Source organism: Aethalodelphis obliquidens, unplaced genomic scaffold, assembly GCF_003676395.1.
Source record: "Aethalodelphis obliquidens isolate GAN/ISIS:26980383/991018 unplaced genomic scaffold, ASM367639v1 scaffold11, whole genome shotgun sequence".
NCBI classification, from domain to species: domain Eukaryota; kingdom Metazoa; phylum Chordata; class Mammalia; order Artiodactyla; family Delphinidae; genus Aethalodelphis; species Aethalodelphis obliquidens.
In genome coordinates, this window is record NW_020837955.1 from 8,714,215 (window position 1) to 8,739,312 (window position 25,098).

The 25,098-nt window shown below is 39.4% G+C and overlaps 1 protein-coding gene and 1 long non-coding RNA gene across 7 annotated transcripts in view; one reads left to right on the plus strand and one right to left on the minus strand.

The window, feature by feature from the left end:
- Positions 1-1,194, minus strand: part of LOC113623173 (uncharacterized) — a 2,852-nt gene extending 1,658 nt beyond the window's left edge. Inside the window, exon 1 of the long non-coding RNA XR_003433809.1 lies at positions 796-1,194. This is a non-coding gene — a long non-coding RNA (uncharacterized LOC113623173). The remainder of the gene's footprint in view (positions 1-795) is intronic.
- Positions 1,195-2,090: 896 nt separating this feature from the next.
- Positions 2,091-24,822, plus strand: LIPM (lipase family member M). Of its 6 annotated transcripts, none has more exons than XM_027111947.1 (9): positions 2,091-2,400; positions 5,838-5,955; positions 13,473-13,671; positions 15,054-15,163; positions 16,314-16,450; positions 16,585-16,731; positions 18,039-18,110; positions 19,492-19,563; positions 23,158-23,306. In XM_027111947.1, exons 1-9 carry the CDS (start codon positions 2,167-2,169, stop codon positions 23,185-23,187), a joined length of 1,119 nt encoding a protein of 372 aa, XP_026967748.1. In that variant the 5' UTR covers positions 2,091-2,166; the 3' UTR covers positions 23,188-23,306. The 6 variants fall into 6 exon arrangements, with proteins under 6 accessions (XP_026967748.1, XP_026967747.1, XP_026967746.1 ...); XM_027111946.1 differs by having other exon boundaries at positions 2,092-2,400; positions 16,660-16,731; positions 23,154-24,822; XM_027111945.1 differs by having other exon boundaries at positions 2,095-2,400; positions 23,154-24,822.
- The last annotated feature ends 276 nt before the right edge of the window (positions 24,823-25,098 follow it).

Genomic DNA, 25,098 nt, shown 5'->3' on the forward strand with positions numbered 1-25,098 from the left:
TTTTTTTTTTTTTTTTTTTTTTTTTTTGCGTTATGTGGGCCTCTCACTGTCGTGGCCTCTCTCGTTGCGGAGCACAGGCTCCAGACGTGCTGGCTCAGCGGCCATGGCTTACGGGCCTAGCCGCTCCGCGGCATGTGGGATCTTCCCGGACCGGGGCACGAACCCGTGTCCCCTGCATCATCAGGTGGACTCTCAACCACTGCGCCACCAGGGAAGCCCTGGGCAAGGCTTTTTAACATATCTTCCCAAATGAAAATGAAAGGGCAGAATGAGATTTTCTTTCCTTCTGGCTATGTAACTTTTTCTTTAATTGAAGTATAGTTCATTTACAATGTTGTGTTAGTTTTAAGTATATAGTAAAGTGATTCAGTTATATATATATATATATATATATATATACACACACACACACACACATATATGTATATTATACATGTATTCTTTTCCAGATTCTTTTCCATTATACGCTATTGCAAGATAGTACAGCTCCCTGTGCTATACAGTAGGTTCTTGTCATTTACCTATTTTATATATAGTAGTGTGTATATGTCTGGCTGATTAACATTGTAAAATCCTAAAATGTCAACACTGGGAGCCCAAGTTCTTTTCCCAAATTTTATTTTGCATAACTTCGGAGTGAGCTCAGTGGGGGCTGAGGACCTGGGGCTCTGCCAGGTGTTGGGCAAATGCTTCCTCTGCTCTCCTAAAGTAGGTCAGATCGCTACTCCTTAGCACACATCAGATGGCTAGTGGTGGGAATGTTGAGACTGCTCCAGATTAGAGCTGCAAGCTCACCTCATGACATCTATGCAGGCGGCCCAGAGTGGGTGAGGCTTGAGAGTGTGGGCGGCTGTCTACACACAGACTCACCGTTCCTGTTCTGGCTTCACCTCCTTCACCAACCCACATTCCAAAGTCTCTCAATTAGTGTGGCTGCTGGTAGCTCAGTTCTGAAGAGCTGATGTAAAAGTAAAGAAATATTTTACTTTAAATAGTATTTTTTCTTAAATTCTAACACATTCTTTACTTAAAATGACAATAACTATTCTCCTGGCCTGCTTAAATATTAGGAGGCTAAGGAATTGCTCACATGGCCACATAGTTGATTGAATTGGGGCATTTAGTTCATGAAAATAACTAGGCTGCAACTCCTTTTAGTTATTGCAGATGATTTAATGACCAGGTATCCATCAAAGTAATCTCTCAGCAATTAACTAGTGATTACAAACCCAAATAAAACGTTTCACGTCTATTTAGCTGAGCTACCTAGAAATGGCCTAAACATGGAAGATTCATTTTCTTCCAATCAATGTTCTTACCCATAACTAAAAATAGAAAATGTCCTAAAATTTTTTGACCTTCTTGATAAGTAAAAATGCTTATCACTACATTGACCTTCAGCCAAAGGTCAGTGATCATTGAAGCCCCAGACTGTGACTCTAAAGGGTCATAAAGTTTTCTGCAGACTTCATACCTTTCTACCTATAAAAGATAGATAAGAACTAGAAAAAGTTCATTTGTAACCTTTTTTTCAGATTCCACATATAAGCAATATCATATGATATTTGTACCTATTTACAAAACAGAAATAGAGTTACAGTTTTCTACAGGTGTAAAAAATAAATTTATGGTTACCAGGGGATAAAGGGGGGAGATAAATTGGAAGATTGGGATTGACATATACACACTACTGTATATAAAATAGATAATTAATAAAGACCTACTGTATAGCACAGGGAACTCTACTCAATACTCCATAATGGCTTATATGGGAAAAGAATCTAAAAAAGGGTGGATATATGTATACGTATAACAGATTCACTTTGCTGAACACCTGAAACTGATACCACATTGTAAATCAACTATACTCCAAGAAAACAATTTTTTTTTAAAGAACTAGGAAAAAAAGAAAACGATGCTTCCTATGGTGCATATTACCTGTTGATGAACAGGGATTTTATGAGTTGTATCATATCACATAAATCCAGGTTGCATCAAAGAAAGTTCTTTCTACACACCAAGCTGTTTGAGGGAGTGGGCGGAGCCAGATAGTACTGGGACATCCTGGATGTTGTTTCAATTCTACTTTATGTTCTTTTGTTCCTGTCAACCAAGCTTGTTTACTTTGCTTCGGAATTTGGAGAAGAAATTACAGCTGGAAAATATATGAAAGAGTTTTTAAACCTACAGATTCTTCTGACTTTAGAATCAGTTGTTATATTACCAAGAACAGATAAATGCAGATGTTGGACCATGTCAAAAATCTTGTCAAGAGAGTGGATTGTTTCACACAGAAAGGAGATGTGGCTTCTGATTCTGGTGGCACATTTGTTCCAGAGAAATGTGAATTCGGGACATATGCCAACTAAAGCTGTGGACCCAGAAGCATTCATGAATGTTGTAAGTTGGGATTTTCCATATTCGGGGGGAAACAAAGTACCTTACATGTTATTGTTTGTCTCTGTGTATTATCTGCATTATATATTATATTTATATGTGGTGGTGATTTCTGTTAGTAGAACATAGTTGTAAATTAACATATTGTACTGGAAAGAACACTAAGTTGGGTGTGGGTAAACATGGGTTCATCTTCAACAATTTCAGTAAACTTAGGCAAATGACTTAATCCCTTTGAGCTTCAAACACAGTTTAACTTTTTCTTGAATTCTTAGGCTCATTCCAGGAGCGGTTAAATCATTGCAGTATCTTGGGTCAAGCTCAGACCCATGATTATTTCCATGTTGTCTGTGCTTTCTGTTCTTTTCCTACTTCTTCCAATATTAGAGAGATGTTAGATCTCCTTTCATACTCTCAGGACAGTCACTTCTAGTAACACCCTGTGCCACCCTAATCTATCTAATCCTGGTTTGAGCTGGTAACTCTGTGGTCTAGAAGTAAAAGGACCCCTATGAATGCTAGAGAGGTCCTCCTATGAGTAAATTTCATGAATGAAGTGAAATTTCTAGGTATCTCAGAGAACACTTTTTGGCTTACTTTCACATTCTTAGTTGAATTGTAACAATGTCCACCATATAGTCATATTTATCCCATAGCAGACATTGTGATGAAAGCTGTAGAGATACTGTTTGATTTTCTCTCTCTCTCTCTTTTTTGGATCATCTCAATAGGTCAGAAAAAGCTTTTGATTTTATATTCACTGCCCTATTCCATAGATAGGACCATACTCATGTTTCCAATCAAGGAACTGAGATTAAAGAGGTTAAACAACTCAAATCAGGCCACACCCCTGGTAGGTGGTAGAGCTAGAATTTAAATCCCGAGTCTGCCAGAACACAAAGCTTATAATTGTGACAACTATGCAATAAACCCTCCCAGGGGAGGAGAGGCTACCTCCAGCTGAGTGAGGTGATTGTGTGTAATGTTCATGCTCCATACATTTATCATAGATTTAACATGCTTTTATACAGATTTAAGACCTTGTTTACAGAAGCCTCCTTGAATGAATTCTAAAACTCTGACAGGCTATAGAAATATTCTGAATCTACATGAATGCCAAATATCAGGTTTCTTTTGACCATTCCAACTATTGACTGTCTTTTGATGGTTTGTCCAGATAGTTAGCAAATTGGTGTAGATCCTTAAGGGCCGTTTCCATACAAATCCCTCTAGGTCGTTAAGTGAAGGGGATCTCTTTAGTTGTAGGTAGAGCCAATCTCCCTGGGCCTCACCCACTGGGTGTGGCCAGCACCTACACACTGTTTGGGCTTCAGGAGCTCTAAGACTAAAATCCAATGAATTGGACTCTGCTAGTTAGCAGTCATACATGGAGAGGCAAAGTAAGATAGAAAATTCTTGTAATCTCTCATATAAATTAAATGAAGTAGAATAAAAAGTGCTTAGAGTCTGAATGGGTTTGACTCTGAGTACTAATATATATGGATATAATTTATTCTCTATTTTGGTATACAACTGTCCTCATTCAGGTATTTTTCTAGCTAGTGTTAGTTGAGCACCTATTTGGCCCTGATACTGTGTTATGCACTGAGGTTACAGAGAGATCTAAGTGCCCTGATTTCATGGAGTTTACAATCCAGCAGAGAAGACAGACACTCAATTCCTATCACTCAAAACTAATCACAAGAGAAGTGAAATCAAAGAAGAAAACATAAAATAGGGGGACTTAGGGAATTTAGGAAAGTTTTTCTGAAGAAAGGTTTCTTAACCTGAATTCTGAAAGGTGAATAGGAGTTACTTGAAAGGGAGGGTGGGGGTGATTTTTAATTATAGTAGTAGCTAATGCTCCTTGAGTCCCTACTATGTGCCAGCCAATCTTGTTAGTGTCATATGTGCGTTATCTTTTTACATTCTCTGCAATAATCCCAAGGAGTATAAACCACTGGTATACCTACTTTACAGACGAATAAACTGAGGAATAGGGACAAGTTAACTAAATTTCCTAAGATCACACAGTTAGTTTATGCATTAGTGTGAGAGCCAGGATTTAAAAACCCAGGCAGTGAGACCCCAGGGCCTTTCTCTGAACTATTATGCCCTTTTGTCTTGGATACTACACTGGGCATTTAGCTTTCTCCTCGTTTGTTCCTTTAAAAGCAGCAGCTAATAGAAATAATTCCCTCCTTCTCTAAGTAACTACAGTAGGCAGAAACTAAGGATACTGAGGAGATCGCAGCAGCTATATATATATATATATATATATATATATATATATAATTTATTTATTTATTTATTTTTATGGTACGTGGGCCTCTCACTGCTGTGGCCTCTCCCGTTGCGGAGCACAGGCTCTGGACGCGCAGGCTCAGAGGCCATGGCTCACAGGCCCAGCTGCTCCTCGGCATGTGGGATCTTCCCGGACCGGGGCACGAACCTCGTGTTCCCTGCATTGGCAGGCGGACTCTCAACCACTGCGCCGCCAGGGAAGACCAGCAGCTTTATATTTTACAAAGAGTTTCTGTATGTAACAACTGTATGGAGTAGGGGTCCTTAACCAGGAGTCCATATATAGGAAACAGGAAATCTGAAACCACTGAAAGTATATAGTGTGTCCATTTCTATATTTTCCTCAAATTCACTGAGGGATCCTTAACCTAAAAGTGTTAAGAACTACAGTCAACCCTCCGTATCCGTGAATGCGGAATTCGCCAATACGGAGGACTGACATACTACCCCATTTTATGTAAGGGACTTGACCATCCTCAGATGTTGGTATCTATGGGGTGTCTTGGAACCAATTCCTCACAGATACTGAGGAATGACTGTACTGCTCTTGAGTCTGTGGTTTTAGAGCTGAAAAGAACCTTAAGGAATACATGGACCAGGGGTTCTCATAAGCTGTCCTGTCCCACTGGCTGCACTGGAATTCCCTGATTCCTAACCCGAAGTGGGTCCAGGAATATTTATGTTTAAGTGTCCCAGATGTTTCTGACACACACCCAGGTTTTGGAATCAGTGTTCTTTTCCAGTGGTTCTCAAATATTAGAGTGCATCAGAATTTTCTAAGGAGCTTGTTAAGACACAAATTGCTGGACCCCAGCCCCAGAGTTCCCAGCTCAATAGGTTTGAGTGGAGACTGACCATTTGCTATTGTTACCAAGTGCCCAAGTGATGCTATGCTCTTGGTCCAGAGTCCACATTAAGAACTACCCTTCTAGTTCAATCTCTACATTAAAGATAAAGAAAATGAGCACTGGAGAGGGATTGCTAATTTTTTTTACAATAACATAATTAGCTAGTGAAAAGTAAGGAATTTCTTGTCTATCTCTTCCAGCATCAAGGAATCTACTTTTTACCTTTTAATCATTGAGAACATAACCATACAGAACTGAACTCAAAAAAAAATTGTGTTTTTTCCATAGAGTGAAATCATCCAACATAAAGGTTATCCCTGTGAGGAGTATGAAGTTGCAACAGAAGATGGGTATATCCTTTCTGTTAACAGGATTCCTCAGGGCCTAGTGCAACTTAAGAAGACAGGTATGGTTCACCCTATGTTACCCCAACATAGCAATCCTTCCTACATTAAACACTTCCTTGTGATTTGAGTGTGTAGAGGGAGCCTGGGCTCTTGGTACAGACTGGGCCCATTGTTCCAGCCAAAAGATGCCTTCAGCTACCTCACCGTCCCCATCACCACTGCCCTATCCCCAATTATTTCAAATAAACATAGTGTTTGCTTTTCAAAAAACACCTTCAAGAAAAGTTCGTTTCTTGATCCCTTCTCGTATTTAATTCATTCCCCAAACCCCTCCAATATAGATATTCTAGAATATCCACTGATGATCTCTTAAGCAGATGACGCCAACCCTTGCTCATGAAGAATGCAGACTCTGCCATGGCATCTGACGCCCACCCCAGCACACTCTATATTTCCCATCCAGACAGCCCTTTAAATATTTAAGACATTGCCCAGCTTTTCACTAAAGTCTTTTAAAGAATTGGGCACTATGTGTACATTTAAAATTTTTGGTACGTGTTTCCATATAATCCTGTTTTTTTCCTGTATGGGATTTTTGGCTATTGTTGGCTTTTAAGAAATTCACCTTCATTACTATTAAAGTGTAATAGTACACTATTGCCCATCCTTCATCTCTATTTGGCTCTATTCCTTTTAATCCTCTAGCTCTATGTTTATAAGCAGCAACTACATTATCTGTCATGTGTACAGATAATGTAACTCTTTATTGCGTTCTTTCTGTATGCCAGGTACAGTGCTAAGTGCTTTATTTGTATTAGTCTCATATAAGTTTCACAATAATCCTGAGAAACTGCCACTCACAAAAGTTAAGTAACTTGCCCAGAGAGTCTTTGCTAGTCCTTGCTAGTATGCTGCAAAAACTGCACTCAAATTAAGATTTGTCAGCCAGTGTAGCCCATGCTCTTACCTAGGACCAGAAAAAGCTGGGTGAATGCTATTGGGCTTTGGTATAAAGAAGTTGCAGGGTTCTATTTTATTCCAATTTATATTTGTGCAGCTTTTTGAAAACCAGCTATTTTTACACCAGCTGAACAGCCATGCCTTATATATGTCCAGCATGCCCTCATCTCAGTGCCTTTGAACTTGCAGTTCTCCTTCTGCACCACTGTTTCATCAGATATCCACGCAGTTTGCCTTGGCCCCTCTTTCAGGCCTTCCTTTCCCATTCTTCCTTCGACCACCCTATTCAAAATTGTAAGCCCTTGCCAGCTACTGAAATTTAGCCCCTAATCCTGCATAATTTTCCTTATAACACCACTGATATGATAGATATTTGCTTGTTTGTTTATTATCTGTCTCTCCCAACCAGAATGTAAACTCAAAAGGCACAGAAAATTTATCGATTTTGTTCAAGGCTATAAAAAGTACCTAAAAGAGTGCCAAGCACGTGGCAGGTGTGAATAAATATATGTGGAATGAATGAATGAATTTTATATAAATACATGTATAGCCTGGAGACACAGAACTTTTTCACTAAGCTCCACAAATCGGAAGACTGTGGCAGTTCATAAGCTTAGGGGTCACCTGCAGCGCCTATTCATGGAAGGAGTTTTGTTTTCTCACGTCCTGTTTATTTAGACTGTTCACTCATTGCCCAGGCGATTGGAGTTCAAGGTATCAGCCTTTAAGGTCCAGTCGGTGCCGAATACTCCCCTCTAGCGTCTGATGTTGTTCTTGCAGCACCCGTTGGCCTCTTTAAGGAAGAAATCTCCCAGCCATGAAGGAAAAAAAGATTTCTAACCGTCTCTTCAAAAAGAGGGCCAATGTTTTCTTTTTTTGTGACATCTTTGTCTGGTTTTCGTATCAGGGTGATGGTGGTCTCGTAGAATGAGTGTGGTAGTGTTCCTCCCTCTGCAATATTTTGGAAGAGTTTGAGAAGGATGGGTGTTATCTCTTCTCTAAATGTTTGATAGAATTCGCCTGTGAAGCCATCTGGTCCTGGGCTTTTGTTTGTTGGAAGATTTTTAATCACAGTTTCAATTTCAGTACTGGTGATTGGTCTGTTTATATTTTCTATTTCTTCCTGGTTCAGTCTTGGAATGTTGTGCTTTTCTAAGAATTTGTCCATTTCTTCCAGGTTGTCCATTTTAGTGGCATAGAGTTGCTTGTAGTAATCTCTCATGATCCTTTGTATTTCTGCAGTGTCAGTTGTTACTTCTTTTTCATTTCTAATTCTGTTGATTTGAGTCTCTTCCCTTTTTTTCTTGATGAATCTGGCTAATGGTTTATCAATTTTGTTTATCTTCTCAAAGAACCAGCTTTTAGTTTTATTGATCTTTGCTATCATTTCCTTCATTTCTTTTTCATTTATTTCTGATCTGATTTTTATTATTTCTTTTCTTCTGCTGACTTTGGGAGTATTTTTTTGCTCTGCTTTCTCTATTTGCTTCAGGTATAAGGTTAGGTTGTTCACTTGAGATTTTTCTTGTTTCTTGAGGTAGGATTGTATTGCTATAAACTTCCTTCTTAGAACTGCTTTTGCTACATTCCATAGGTTTTGGGTCGTCGTGTTTCCATTGTCATCTGTTTCTAGGTATTTTTTGATTTCCTCTTTGATTTCTTCAGTGATCTCTTGGTTATTTAGTAGCATAAATTTTAGCCTCCATGTGTTTGTATTTTTTACAGTTTTTTTTCCTGTTATTGATAGCTACTGTCATGGCATTGTGGTTGGAAAAAATGCTTGATACAATTTGAATTTTCTTAAATTTACCAAGGCTTGATTTGTGACCCAAGATATCATCTATCCTGGAGAATGTTCCATGAGCACTTAAGAAAAAAGTGTATTCTGTCGTTTTTGGATGGAATGTACTATAAATATCAATTAAGTCTATCTTGTTTAATGTGTCCTTTAAAGTTTGTGTTTCCTTATTTATTTTCATTTTGGATGATCTGTCCATTGGTGTAAGTGAGGTGTTAAAGTCTCCTACTATGATTGTGTTACTGTCGATTCCCCTTTTATGGCTGTTAGCATTTGCCTTATGTATTGACGTGCTCCTATGTTGGGTGCATAAATATTTACATTTGCTATATCTTCTTCTTGGATTGATCCCTTGATCATTATGTAGTGTCCTTCTTTGTCTCTTGTAATAGTCTTTATTTTAAAGTCTATCTCATCTGATATGGGAATTGCTACTCCAGCTTTCTACATGCCAATATCACTGATGAACATAGATGCAAAAATCCTCAACAAAATACTAGCAAACAGAATCCAACAGCACATTAAAAGGATCATACACCATGATCAAGTGGGGTTTCTCCCAGGAATGCAAGGATTCTTCAATATATGCAAATCAATCAATGTGATACACCATATTAACAAAGTGAAGGATAAAAACCATATATCATCTCAATAAATGCAGAAAAAGCTTTTGACAAAATTCACTACCCATTTATGATAAAAACTCTCCAAAAGTAGGCGTAGAGGGAACTTACCTCAGCATAATAAAGGCCATATCTGACAAACCCACAGCCAACATCATTCTCAGTGGTGAAAAACTGAAACACTTTCCACTAAGATCAGGAACAAGACGTGGCTGCCCACTCTCACCACTGTTATTCAACATAGTTTTGGAAGTTTTAGCCACAGCAATCGGAGAATAAAAAGAAATAAAGGGAATCCAAATCGGAAAAGAAGAAGTAAAGCTATCACTGTTTGCAGATCACATGATACTATACATAGAGAATCCTAAAGACTCTACCAGAAAACTACTAGACCTAATCAATGAATTTGGTAAAGTAGCAGGATACAAAATTAATGCAGAGAAATCTCTTGCATTCCTATACACTGATGATGAAAAATCTGAAAGAGAAATTAAGGAAACACTCCCATTTACTATTGCAACAAAAAAAATAAAATACCTACCTACTGAAGGAGACAAAAGACCTGTATGCAGAAAACTATAAGACACTGATGAAAGAAATTAAAGAAGATAGAAACAGATAGATAGATATACCATGTTCTTGGATTTGAAGAATCAACATTGTGAAAATGACTATACTACCCAAAGCAATCTACATGTTCAACTCAATCCCTATCAAACTACCAATGGCATTTTTCACAGAACTAGAACAAAATATTTCACAATTTGTATGGAAACACAAAAGACCACGAATAGCCAAAGCAATTGAGAAAGAAAAACAGAGCTGGAGGAATCAGGCTCCCTGACTTCAGACCATACTGCGAAGCTACAGTAATCAAGACAGTATAGTACTAGTACAAAAACAGAAATACAGATCAGTGGATCAAGATAGAAAGCCCAGAGAAAAACCCACATACATATGGTCACCTTATCTTTGATAAAGGAGGCAAGAATATACAATGGAGAAAAGGCAGCCATTTCAATAAGTGGTGCTGGAAAAACTGGACAGCTACATGTAAAAGAATGAAAGTAGAATACTCCCTAACACCATACACAAAAATAAACTCAAAATGGATTAAAGACCTAAATGTAAGGCCAGACACTATAAAACTCTTAGAGGAAAACAAGGCAGAACACTCTATGACATAAATCACAGCAAGATTCTTTTTGACCCACCTCCTAGAGAAATGGAAATACAGACAAAAATAAACAAATGGAACCTAATGAAACTTAAAAGCTTTTGCACAGCAAAGGAAACCATAAAGAAGAATAAAAGACAACCCCCAGAATGGGAGAAAATATTTGCAAAAAAGGCAACTGACAAAGGATTAATCTCCAAAATATACAAGCAGCTCATGCAGCTCCATATCAAAAAACAAACAACCCAATCCAAAAATGGGAAGAAGACCTAAATAGACATTTCTCCAAAGAAGACATACAGATGGCCAACAAATACATGAAAAGATGCTCAACATCACTAATCATTGGAGATATGCAAGTCAAAACTACAATGAGGTATCACCTCACACAGGTCAGAATGGCCATCATCAAAAAATCAAACAATAAATGCTGGAGAGGGTGTGGAGAAAAGGGAACCCTCTTGCACTGTTGGTGGGAATGTAAATTGATACAGCCACTATGGAGAACAGTACGGAGGTTCCTTAAAAAACTAAAAATAGAACTACCATATGACCCAGAAATCCCACTACTGGGCATATACCCTGAGAAAACCATAATTCAAAAAGAGTCATGGGGCTTCCCTGGTGGTGCAGTGGTTGAGAGTCCGCCTGCCGATGCAGGGGACATGGGTTCGTGCCCCGATCTGGGAAGATCCCACATGCCACGGAGCAACTAGGCCCGTGAGCCATGGCTGCTGAGCCTGCACGTCTGGAGCCTGTGCTGCGCAACGGAAGAGGCCACAACAGTGAGAGGCCCGCGTACCACAAAAAAAAAAAAAAAAAAAAGAGTCATGTACCACAGTGTTCATTGCAGCACTATTTACAATAGCCAGGACATGGAAGCAACCTAAGTGTCCATCAACAGATGAATGGATAAAGAAGATGCTCACATACATACAATGGAATATTACTCAGCCATAAAAAGAAACGAACTTGAGTTTTATGTAGTGAGGTGGATGGACCTAGAGACTGTCGTACAGAGTGAAGTAAGTCAGAAAGAGAAAAACAAATACCATATGCTAACACATATACATGGAATTTAAAAAAAAAAAAAGGTTCTAAAGAACCTAGGGGTGGGACAGGAATAAAGACACAGATGTAGAGAATGGACTTGAGGACACAGGAAAGGGCAAGTGTAAGCTGGCACGAAGTGAGAGAGTGGCATGGACATATATATACTACCAAATGTAAAGTAGATAGCTAGTGGGAAGCAGCCACATAGCACAGGGAGATCAGCTCGGTGCTTTGTGACCACTTAGAGGGGTGGGATAGGGAGGGTTGGAGGAAGACGCAAGAGGGAGGGGATATGGGGATATATGTATATGTATAGCTGATTCACTCTGTTATATAGCAGGAACTAACACAACATTGTAAAGCAATTATACTCCAATAAAGATGTTAAAAAAAAAAGAGGGCCAGTGAAATTCATCCTGAAAACAACTGAAAGATGTCTATAAGCTTGTGACAAAAGACTTTTTAGGTACTTGCCTGGTGTCGCAGTGGTTAAGAATCCTCCTGCCAATGCAGGGGACATGGGTTTGAGCTCTGGTCCTGGAAGATCCCACATGCCGCGGAGCAACTAAGCCCATGCGCCACAACTACTGAGCCTGTGCTCTAGAGCCTGTGAGCCACAGCTACTGAGCCTGCGAGCCACAACTACTGAAGCCCTTGCGCCTAGAGCCCGTGCTCTGCAACAAGAGAAGCCACCGCAGTTTGAAGCCTGCACGTCACAACAAAGAGTAGTCCCAACTCGCCGCAACTAGAGAAAGCCCACGTGCGGCAATGAAGACTCAACACAGCCAAAAACAAAATAAATAATTTTTTAAAAAAATAATACTTTTTAAACTTTTATTTTATCAGGTTGGCTTGTGGGTCCTTTTCACATGAGGGCCCGTAATCATCAAACCATTACATATATATACATATATATATATATATATACACACACACACACACACACATATATATGTATACACTCAAACACATATATATGTATATATATGGTAATATTAACATATATACACATATATATGTATATATGTGGTAATAGATATACACACATATATATGCACATATCTTTATATATATGGCAATATTAATAATTATATATAATATATGTTTATTTATTATTAATATAGCAAATATATAATATATTAAATATATTTGTGTATATATGTATTTTTATAAGTGTGTATATATGTGTGTATATTAACAGTATGTCAATAAGTATATATACTCTATAATACTATATAATATATATTAATTTTATATTGTATATTAATTTTATGTTAATAGAAATGTTATATAGTATATATTATTTATATTGTAACATTAATATATACACATATATTTATGTATAATTCTATAATATATAAATAATATATTAATATATAATAACATAATTTCTTTTTATTAATATATAGTAGCTATTATTATATATAATTATCTTAATCATTATATTATACTACCTCCTGGGGCACTTCCAATTTTCTCTGATCCCAGACATGTCTAGTCATAATAATAACTACACAAAAGCAACAATAGAGGCCAAACTTTATTGATTCTTTCTCTGTGCCAGGCATTGTGCCATCTGCTTTTTTTTTGAATTTTATTATTTTTTATACAGCAGGTTCTTATTACTTATCTATCTTATACATGTTAGTGTATATACATCAATCCTAATATCCCAATTCATCCCACCACCACCACCACTCCCACCCCCGCTTCCCCCCTTGGTGTCCATACATTGTGCCATCTGCTTCTTGTGTATTATTTTATTTAATCATAACAAAAATACTATTTTTTTCACGAGGCAATCAAGGCACAGAAAGTTTAAGTAACTGGCCAAGATAATCAAGCTAACAAGCAGATGAATCAAGATTCGAGCACAGGTTTGTCTAACTTGAAATCTTTCGCACCTTAAGGGATAACGAGAAAGGCGTAGAATATTTCACGCTGTTGAAATTCACTTCTTTGTAGGTCCCAGGCCTGTGGTGTTACTGCAGCATGGCCTGCTTGGAGATGCTAGCAGCTGGATTTCCAACCTGCCCAACAACAGCCTGGGCTTCATTCTGGCAGATGCGGGTTTTGATGTGTGGCTAGGGAACAGCAGGGGAAACACCTGGTCTCGGAAACACAAGACCCTCTCCATAGACCAAGATGAGTTCTGGGCTTTCAGGTATATGAAAATCTTGAGAGTGGAGGTGGATATGGATGGCTTTGGGAGAACTGGGTAAAGAATTATGGCTTCTGATAAAAAGAAATGAAATTGAGCTATTTGTAGTGAGGTGGATAGACCTAGAGCCTGTCATACAGAGTGAAGTAAGTCAGAAGGAGAAAGACAAATACCGTATGCTAACACATACATAGGGAATCTAAGAAAAAAAAAAGAATGTCGTGAAGAACCTAGGGGTAAGACGGGAATAAAGACACAGACCTACTAGAGCATGGACTTGAGGATATGGGGAGGGGGAAGTGTAAGCTGGGACGAAGTGAGAGAGTGGCACGGACGTATATACACTACCAAACATAAAATAGATAGCTGGTGGGAAGCAGCCGCATAGCACAGGGAGATCAGCTCGATGCTTTGTGACCACCTAGAGGGGTGGGATAGGGAGGTGAGAGGGAGGGAGACGCAAGAGGGAGGAGATATGGGGATATATGTATATGTATAGCTGATTCACTTTGTTATAAAGCAGAAACTAACACACCATTGTAAAGCAATTATACTCCAATAAAGATGTTAAAAAAAAAAAGAATTATGGCTTCTGGTATGTAGATAATTTACTTTGGTTGGCTCATCAGGATCCCAACGTAATATCTCCCAATTGGCTTAACTGACTAGCGATTCTTTGGATTATGTAAATTGGGTTCCCCAAGTAGAAGGCTAGTCTGGTGAATGGGATGAGAACAGTGGTTGGTGTTAGGTGATTGAGACTGGAATGGGAGAAGTGTAGGTTCCTTTCCTTTCAGATGAATATCCTGGGACTAACTCTTCCCTGAGTGATGACAAGGAAAGGACTAATACCCCCAGAAGGAGACGAGGCCAGGCAGTATTAAAAATATACGAGGAACTAATAAGCCTTAGGGACCATCAATTTGATTAACACATCTCTCACACTCTTACAAAAGTTTTTTAGTGTTTTTATTTAAATTACCTATTGATATTCAACTTTCTCTTTATCCATTTCACCAGAGAAAGGCCCCTGCAGCATCTTTAATACTTTTCATATAAAGAATCTGAATGGCCCTGTGCTGTTCTGCTAATAGAATAAGAGGACACCTCCACCAGCGGGTGGAGCTCATGCTCACTAAATGTTCATTAAGATGGTTATTTCTCTATGATAATATCTAGAGAAAACAGCAGTTTGCTAACAGCCTGTGACCCCAGAGGCACCCATGCATCACAGGTTTGAAACAAGTCCATTCTGAGTCTTGTAAGGGGCACAGTAACAAGCTGATGGGGTCGACAATTCAAGGCATTGTTTGTAAACCATGGGGGCTGCTTTTGTTTGTTCTGATTATAATTTTTCATATAACTTTGTCTTTTCCCCCTTGTAGTTATGATGAGATGGCTAGGTTTGACCTTCCTGCAGTCGTAGACTTTATTTTGCAGAAAACGGGCCAGGAAAATATCTATTATGCCGGCTATTCACAGGGTACCACCATGGGTAGGTTCCAAAAAAATCAGGTTTGTATACTCAGAAGAAACGTGAGCAAATGGCGCACAGCCAAGCCTGGGATCAGGCGTCGCACGCTTCTCTCTGATCTGGCCTTATCCGGAGATATACCCCTTCAGGGTCACGGGATTCTAGCTTCTCTCTAGGTCTTCTAGGTCTTCTCCACAACCTGCAAATATCAGCTTAAACAGAGAGTATACAGGCTCTTTTGAAATAGACACATAGTATTTCAAATATAGTGGGCATGCCCTGGCTGTATATGATAGCCTTTTCCTCCCAAAGGCTCCAAAGAGATTGTCCCTTTGTAATTGGGAGAATTAGTCTCTATTTTACAGGTATAGAAGCCTATACCTTGACTTAACCAGTGTCCCATACCTAGTCTATGGCAGAAATAAGAGTTGGAATCCAGTTCATTAGACAACTTGTCCACTAGATTATGTTCCAATTTGGGTTCTGGAAAAGTTAGAGACCCAGGAAAACAAGCAAAAATCTGCTATCTCAACACCCATTATGTTACAGAACGTGCTTCTTATCAATAAACAAGACTATTTCTTTAACTCTCGATTTCTCTCACTGTAAAGATTTATTAAAAATACCCCCAAGGGGCTTCCCTGGTGGCGCAGTGGTTGAGAGTCCGCCTGCCGATGCAGGGGACACGGGTTCATGCCCCGGTCCATCCCACATGCCGCGGAGCGGCTGGGCCCGTGAGCCATGGCCGCTGAGCCTGCGCATCCGGAGCCTGTGCTCTCATAACAGTGAGAGGCCCGCATACCGCAAAAAAAAAACAAAAAACAAAAAACAAAAATACCCCCAAGAATCTGAGAATTAAACAAGAACCATGAAAGACTCCTGCAAAGTGTCTAACATATAGTTACCTCTCAAAGTCCATGTTATTGGACTGACTAATTTAATTTAATAATTCACTGAGAACCTAGTACTGGGCAACAAGTATCTAAATGTCAGAGGGAACACAGAGCATTTGTTGCTGCTGTTGCTTTTCCCTGTCGAGGAGCTTATAGTTCCAAAGGAGAGTTAAAACACAGTCACATGTAATTGCTGAAATATCTTGATAAAAGTAAAATAAGCACTTTATTAGTTCTAGGATGTTCAACATCCATGCTGACGTGTTTCTCTTTTGCAGGCTTTATTGCGTTTTCCACCATGCCAGAGCTGGCTCAGAAAATAAGAATGTACTTTGCTTTAGCACCCATAGCTACTGTTAAACATGCAAAAAGCCCTGGGGCCAAATTTTTGTTGCTGCCAGATGTGATGATCAAGGTGTGTGACTCCTCAGAAAATTCCTTGTCTATGCACAAGAGTTTTCCAACCCATTTGCTAGGACATACACTTTTACGTTAGAGACACTTCTTTTGACTGTAATGTAATGACTATTCCATTTCATATTTTTACAGGGATTGTTTGGTAAAAGAGAATTTCTCTACCAGACCAGATTTCTCAGACTGTTTGTTATTTACCTTTGCGGCCAGGTGATTATTGATCAGATCTGTAGCAACATCATGTTACTCCTGGGAGGATTTAACACGAACAACATGAACATGGTAAGTGAGAGCCTAGTGAATTCTCACTGTCCCAAAGCAAAGTGAGGAGTTATTAGTCTCACTCCTTGAGGGTGAGCTAATGCCAGGGAAGACTTAGAGAAACGATACTCCAAGAAACTCCGTTTTCTTCAAATCGTAATAATATGTGGAAAACGCTTCAACATGGTCTGAGTCAAGGTTAACACAAGGGCATGACTACACATTAACTTCATAGATTAAAGATCGAAGAGGTCTGAAAGCAGCTTTACTACAGTGAATCAACAGATGCAAAAAAATATGATTAGAACCCAGAAGTCAAAAGAGAAGACTGCCATGCGTCACCTACTTCTTCTTTCTACTCGGGTGCTTCCCGCTTGTAGCTTAAGTCCTGTGATAGGCTGTCTGGGAGTTTCGGTTTGACTAAGGCATAGCTACAACTTGATGAGTGTGACAGTGGGTTCCCCAGGAAGCATACTGTGAGATGGAGATTCATGTGCAGAATGATTTGGGGTTAGGTCCTTGGTATAACATCTAGAGAAGGGAAGGAAACGGGATTTGGTGGATAAAAAAAAGTCCAGCTGTGATGCAGTCCCAGTGGGAATCTCAGTTGATCCTCTAGGGACCTGTGAAAATGGGATGACCTTTCAGAATTGTCCCAAGTTAGCATCAGAGGGCTGGGTCTTTATACCCCCATATCAACTAGTCATTTAATGCAGACAACACCAGTAATCGGGAGATACTGGGCAGAGCAGCTCTCTGCAGAGGGAAGAATACCCCCAAGGACACCAGACAGCGAGCGAGCTATCTGCCAACAGCTGGAGGAGCATGTTTTTAATTCCTGAGGATTTTTTTCTCTTTAATTAATGATACGAATAATAGCTACCTTTTGATAAGCATTTTATTATATGCCAGGCTGTTAGTCCCCGTAACAACCCTATGACACAGGTATTATCAATATTCCCACTTTATAGATTAGACTTAGTGGATTAAGTAATGTTCCCAATTTCACCTAACAGTTATATAGCAGAGGTGAGATTTGAATACAGGCCCAGCTCCTGAGCCTTCATCTTTAATTACTCTAAGGAAGTTTTTTAAAAGACGAAGTCAAGATATCTAATGAGAAGCTTTTCTCTGATGAAGAATATAGGATACATTTAGTGGCATTTTTTTTACTTATGTGCATGTGTATATTCCTGTTTCATAGATAACTGCTGATACTTTAATGATGTTCCCATTTCTTAGTCTGATAACCTGTAGATTTGGTCTTGACAAGGTGCACATCTTGTGAGTTTTTCCACGTCCCACAAACTACTCATGCTTTATTACAGAGCCGAGCAAATGTATATGTCGCTCACACACCTGCTGGAACATCTGTGCAAAATATCCTGCACTGGAGCCAGGTAAGGATGCTGAATTTGTGGTCTTTGTTAAGGGTCTTTGTGCAGTTTGCCTGGAATAGTTAGGGGAGGCCCTTTGGACAGCCCAGGGGTTATTTCACATTTATTCCAAGATGACTTGTGATTCTGTCAACACTTTTTCAACTGTGAGCTTGATCTAGAACACTGAAACTTTTCAGGATATGGGAGGAAAGGATTGGCCCTAGGACATCTCTAGTGGACCTTAAAAGTGTGAATTCAGATGGTTCAAGTGAGACCTTTCTCAGTCTTTAGCCATCTCAAAGATGAGGCTGGAGATCAGTTTCCACATTCTCCTTTCGGCTCTTCCAGCAAGACAGTGTGGCCAAGTAGTCATAAAAATGCAAATGTGGACCTAATTACCCAAGGAGATTTTCACAGGAGTCCTTTGTGCCGCAGATTTCACCTGAGGTCACAGGAGGGAATGTCCTGATTACCAGTCACAGGAACTGTCTCTAGGCGCTGTGTGGTGGGTTCCTTCAGAATTAGTTCAAGGACAATGTGACTGCTAATTATTCTTTCACATGTGATGAAGCACTGAACCTTATATTGCTCATTATAGATGATACTATAGAGTGACCCCAATTGGTTGTGGAAATAAGAATGTACATAGGACAGAGAGCTAAGCATCACTAACCTTAGATTCTCGCCTACTAAAACTACAACTTTGTTAAAAAAAAAAAAGTGGGAGACTTTTAACTTGAGCAAAAAGTTTTCATAGTGATGATGACACCTATGAATCATAAATATTGGTTCTATCTGTTTTTCTAACAACTTAGAACCTAGTCAAATTTTTCTTCAAATGTCATTGTTATGTTTTAGTACGTGTGTGAAAGAAAGAGAAAGAGACAGAGAGAGAGGGAGAGAGAGAGAGACACACACACAGAGAGAGAGAGAGAGAGAGAGAGAGAGAGAGAGACAGAGAGAGAGAGAGAGAGAGAGAGAGACAGAAAGAGAGAGAGAGAGATTTTATAATCAAAACCAAACAAGAATTCTACACTGGATTAAATGTTGGTCATCTTCTCCCAGAATCACCACGTTGCACAACTCTAGGGGTTGCTCTCCCATTGTAGCCTACAGAGTTGTGCAGGATATCCCCCTACATAGACTACAATGGGGATACACTTTTTGGAGTTGTATAATATGGTGGTCAAGTATTTCTATAGCACATTTTTCTCCCTGAAAGGACCTTATTCTTGCCTTTACACTCTCCCGAAGATTATCCTAAAGTTGAACCATAGAGCAGCCTCAGCCTTTGTTCTCTGCTTCCCTCACAATTGCAGACTTGGTAGCACATTTTCACCCCTCCTCCCACCGTTATCCCGTGACACATTTGAATGTCATGTAAATTTTTGTTTCCTTTTAGGCAGTGAATTCTGGAGAACTTCAGGCATTTGACTGGGGCAGTGAGACCAAGAATCTGGAAAAAGGAAATCAGGTAACAAAAGCAAATACCATCTGCTGAAAATATATCTTTTTGAAATGTGTGAGAGGGAAGTTACACTGGCCGTTTATTCTAGAAATAGGAGTAAAATACAAGAATTCAAGTAGAATGGAATACTACTCAGGCATAAAAAAGAATGAAATAATGCCATTTGCAGCAACATGGATGGACAATAGAGATCATCATACTAAGTGAAGTACATCAGAAAGAGAAAGACAAACACCATATGATATCACTTATATGTGGAATCTAAAATATGACACAAATGAACTTATCTATGAAACAGACTCACAGACATAGAGAACAGACTTGTAGTTGCCAAGCGGGGAAGGGGATGGGGGAGGGATAGATTGGGAGTTTGGGATTAGCAGATGCAAACTATTATATATAGCATGGATAAACAACAATGTGTCCTACTATACAGCACAGGGAATACAATGGAAAAGAATATGAAAAAGAAAGAATTCAAGTAAAAAGTAATTAGTTCTGGTTCGACTTCATTTGAAAATGGAAAAGTTCAAAGCTTAGCCAAGAGACTTTTTTTTTTTTTGGTTGTGTTGGGTCTTTGTTGCTCTTCGAGGGCTTTCTCTAGTTGAGATGAGCAGGGGCTACTCTTTGTTACGGTGCGTGGGCTTCTCACTGCGGTGGCTTCTCTTGTTGTGGATCACGGGCTCTAGGTGCGCAGGCTCAGTAGTTGTGGTGGGCAGGCTCAGTAGTTGTGGTGCACGGGCTTAGTTGCTCCACGGCATGTGGGATCTTCCCGGACCAGGGCTTGAACCTGTGTCCCCTGCCTTAGCAGGCAGATTCCCAACCTCTGAGCTACCAGGGAAGCCCAGCCAAGAGACTTTTAAGGGTTAAAGAGAACCACTTTTATAATGCAGTAGGAGAACTTTTTTGATGAGGCTGCCTCCATGAACAAGGCACGGGGCTTCTTAGGAGCAAGATGGGTAGACTTAGTGAAGGGAAGGGTGTAGTCTGTGGTGGCTGCTAGAGGATCTTTCAAGATTAAAAACAACAAAAACAACAGAAGAAAACCACAAATGCGGATGGCAGGGGTGAGGTTGGCTCATGGTAAAGTAAAAAGAGTATTAATGACAAGTGGGAATTACTCTATTAGTTTTGCCTCTGCACTACAAATTTGTATGATCATGGCTAGGCTGCTTTGATTCTTCAGGGCTCAATCTCTTTCTCTTTAAAATAAAAATTACTGGACTAGATTACATGTAAGAGTTCTCCCTGGTCACACTTTTAATGAATCTGTAATTTGCAAGTGAAAAATATAAAACAATATTACCCAAGAAAATCTATGTGTGTAACCAATGTTGTGGAATAAAATTTAAAACAAAAGTTATGGAGAATTAGAAATGAGTATTAAACTTTTCTAAGCATAAAACCTTCACTGAAGATTATTGGTTAGCTTGTGTGAGAATGTAAGCAAATATTGACTACACACATAAAGCTGGAGGGAGCAGAAAACACACACAGGCTAATCTTTGAGAGTCTCATATCACACTTAACATCCACTTCTGTAGACGTACTTCTGTATATCTAGATATAAAAGTCTCGGAAATTGGACAGACCACTGTCGTGCCTCTGAATAGCAAACCCTCAATCACAGGTACCAGCTACATTTTTAAGATCCTTCTTCATTGTTTCCTAAAATATATCTTTAGAGAAAGCATCCTAGTTCCAAGATAAGATTTAATTTATTAACATTTAAGGTCATGAGTTAGAGAGAAAGTGACTTGTGCAGAGCAGGTGCCAGAAAATGGTCATGGAAAGAAAGAGAAAACACACATGCAAAATGGTGTCATAGACTCACAGAGCTACACCTGACTTTCAGTTCAGTCTTTTCACCTGTTAGATGAGAAAAACATATTACAGGCTCCATCGAATATTCCAACCTTTCGTATCTAAGTTACTCTATAAAAAACTTCGTATCTAAGTTACTCTACTCTGACCACCAAATTCCAGTATATGTGTGTGGAGGGGAGTTTCTCCACATGAACAAGCAATTCTCCAACACCAGGTGGGTGACTTAGAGTTTAACTCAATTCTGACACTGTCTACCCAGAGATAACATCAGATCCCACAGGTTGAGGGCTCGGGCCTCAGTTCGGATGCCAATCGCAAGCCTAGGCTGTCACCTGTGTGTCTGACCCACTGGCTATAATTCAGAGGTTCCCATGACCCCCTTCTCAGGCTGAGGTTTGATTAATTTGCTAGATTGGCTCAGAGAAACACTTTACTTACTAGATTATTGGTTTATTATAAAAGGATATAACTCAGGATCAGCCAGATAAAAGAGTTGCACTGAGCAAGGGAAGGGGAGCAGAGCTTCCATGTCTTCTCCATGGGGCCACTCTCCCCACATTTGCACATGTTCACCAACCTGGAGGCTCTGAACCCTGTCCTTCTGGGGTTTTGTGGAGGCTTCCTTAGAGAGGTCCAACTGGTTAAATCATTGGCCACTGGCGATTGAACTCAATCTCCAGCCCATCTCCCCTCTCCAGAGGTCATGAATGGGACTGAAATTTCCAACTCCCTAATCACTTGCTTGGCTCCACTTCTGGAGCTCAGCCCCCATCCTGTTCAAAAACTCACCTCATTAACGTCACAAAACACACCTTTATGGCTCCTGTCACTTAGGAAACTCCGAGGGTTATTAGGAGCTCTGTACCACAAATGTGGATGAAGACCACATACATATGTCTTATTATAACTCACAGTATCAGACGCTATAACTTCAAATTCTTAAAAGCCACAAAGAGAAACAAGGACTGCCGGGATTGGAACCCCGGCTTCCAGGTGGATTTTCTGAGTGAGAAGTGGACCTTGACATGTCTGTTGAAAGCTCTGAGTGTTGGTTAACCTCCAGGGCTCTCAGTCAGCCAGCTTGATCTAGCAGATCTGTTTGAATAAGGGAAGTTCTCAAGAATTAGGAATCCTAGATAACCTTCTTTGGGTGATGTGGGACTGGACTCCGAATCTAATTTTTATCTCCTCTTGATCCAACTCCCTGAGTTCCAGTGCCATTGACTTCCCCATGTTTCTGGAGACACAGTCAAGCTGGGTGTGCCCCAAGGGCTTTCTGTTAGGACAGAAAACCCCTGTGAACACCCAAGTCCTTTTCAGTAGGTTCCATCCTCTTGCCTTTCTCTGTAGAGTATCTCCAAATCTGGCCTCATGAAACTTTGTGAAATTATCTTTGAAAAAGATAGGAGCGTTAACTTTTAAAAGGCACTTTGTGTGTTAAATATTTATTAATAGGAAGGAAAAGAATTGAACATGTAACGCCTAAAGTGCTAGGCAATTGAGATGTTTTCTCATTTCATCTAGTAAATTATTTCAGATATCATCCCCATTTCGCAGATGAAGAAACTGAGGTTCAGTGAGACTAAGTCAATTTTTTTCCTTCAAGCAGAGGTTGGAGCAGAAACTCTTAATGCAGTTCTATATGGCTTTAGTGCCCATGCACCTTTCATTACAACACAAGGCATATTTACTGTGTTTATTAGAAAAGTAAATTATGAGTCTGGAAGTCCAAATGTTATCTACAGTTAAAAACTATTCCTTTATTCTAGACAGCTCCTGCAAGGTACAAAGTTAGAGACATGACGGTCCCTACAGCAATGTGGACTGGGGGTCAGGACTGGCTTTCAAATCCAGAAGACGTGAGAATACTGCTCTCCGAGGTGACCAACATCATCTACCATAAGAACATTCCTGAATGGGCTCACGTGGATTTCATCTGGGGTCTGGATGCTCCTCACCGTATGTACAATGAAATAATACGTCTGATGAAGCAGGAAGAGACAAGTATTTCCTAGGGAGCTGTCAGTGTCAGCTTGTGAAGCATCTGATAATGACAAGTCTTAGGAAAAACCTCATGAAAGATGGGGCCGGCGTACATGAATGGAGGACTTTAAAGATTTCCAGCATTGGAAACCTACCATATTAGTAGAAGGGAAGGCAGAAATACAGTATACATTCCTTTAGATTTTCTACATTTGGCACTAAAACTGGCATTTAATTTTTTCAGTTAATTAAATGACTCATTGGGTGAACATACTTTTCATGTGCTATTATGTGTTCTGCCATCTTGAAGGGTAGGTTTTACCTGACAGCTAGAAATTATCTAGACATTCTTTATGTCATTCAGGTAAATTTCCTTAAAACATTTATTTTTTTGTCTACGAGCCACATTTTTGGAACGATAAAATAAAATGACAAATTGGGGTCACGATCTTAAATCTCTGGATTGTTGTTGAATTTGACAAAATAAGCTAGATGTTTTCACCTTATTGCTACAGATACATAACACTACCTCAGGAAGCCAAGCTGCTTTAACCAAAAGAGAAAAAGAAGGGACTTCCCTGGCAGTGCCGTGGTTAAGATTTCGCCTTCCAATGCCGCGGGTGCGGGTTCATTCCCTGGCCGGGGAGCTAAGATCCCACGTGCCTCGCAGCCAAGAAACTGAAACATTAATCAGAAGCAGTATTGTAACAAATTCAATAAAGACTTTAAAAATGGTCCACATCAAAAAAAAATCTTTAAAAAAAAAAAAAGATCTTTAAAAGAAAAAGAAAAATCAATGTACAAATAGAGATGAAAAGGCCAAGTTTTGTAGTTGAGTGTCAGAGAAGATAATTTTGTAGGGTATTTTGAGTTTTCTAATTAATGCAATATGCATTGCGTAAAGCATGCATGTGTATTTCAGTACCTAGGTTCTAGTCCAAGCTTGTTTGAGAGTTTACAGCTTGCCGCTGGGAGAACTTCTGGTTTCAAATGTCTGGCCCAGGTTTCTGCCTTCAAAAATTAAATGCTGGGAAGAAAGTTTTAAAATGTCATGAGCATAATAAAACATTATGCTTTGATCTTGACAAAGGTATTATTAGACAATCACCCAACTCATTTATAAATCTGGATTTATTTCTTTAGAAAATTGTCCAATTTTCACAGTTTCAGAGACAACACTTATAAATTACGTGGCATGGTAATTTTGCGAAACTCTGACACCAAATTGAAGGTATACTGGCAATGTGTTGAAAGTATACTGATGTGTGACGTTTCACTTGTTTTTTCTTTCAATCCTCAGTCACCTGATAACTCAGTTCAATGTGAATGGATCTTAAATAATGTAGAAAGAGATGTTTAAGGGCTTCAGAATCTATATCTACATACAACTACTTCCCTCACAAAATATGTGCCTTAAGACACTGTGCATAGTTCAATAAATATTCCTGGATTTGATTTTTATTAGACCTTTGTTCTGTTCAAGGATGGTAAATCTTTCATTCTTAGACTATATTTGTTACCACACGGTGTGGCTTAGTCCATGTCTAAAAATATTCATGATTCAGTCTTGCTTTGCAAAATTCAGTCTGTTTTTTTTTTAAAAATAAATTTATTTATTTATTTTTGGCTGCGTTGGGTCTTTGTTGCTGTGCGCAGGCTTTCTCTAGCTGCAGCGAGTGGGGCCTACTCTTCCTTGCAGTGCGCAGACTTCTCACTGCGGTGGCTTCTCTT

Excerpts from the sequence above, each read along its gene's own strand:
- LIPM (XM_027111945.1), top strand. The coding sequence starts at position 2,167 with ATGAAAGAGTTTTTAAACCTACAGATTCTTCTGACTTTAGAATCAGTT. Across the intron at positions 2,401-5,837 it reads CAGAAGCATTCATGAATGTT|AGTGAAATCATCCAACATAA; the intron begins GTAAGTTGGGAT and ends TTTTTTCCATAG. Across the intron at positions 5,956-13,472 it reads AGTGCAACTTAAGAAGACAG|GTCCCAGGCCTGTGGTGTTA; the intron begins GTATGGTTCACC and ends ACTTCTTTGTAG.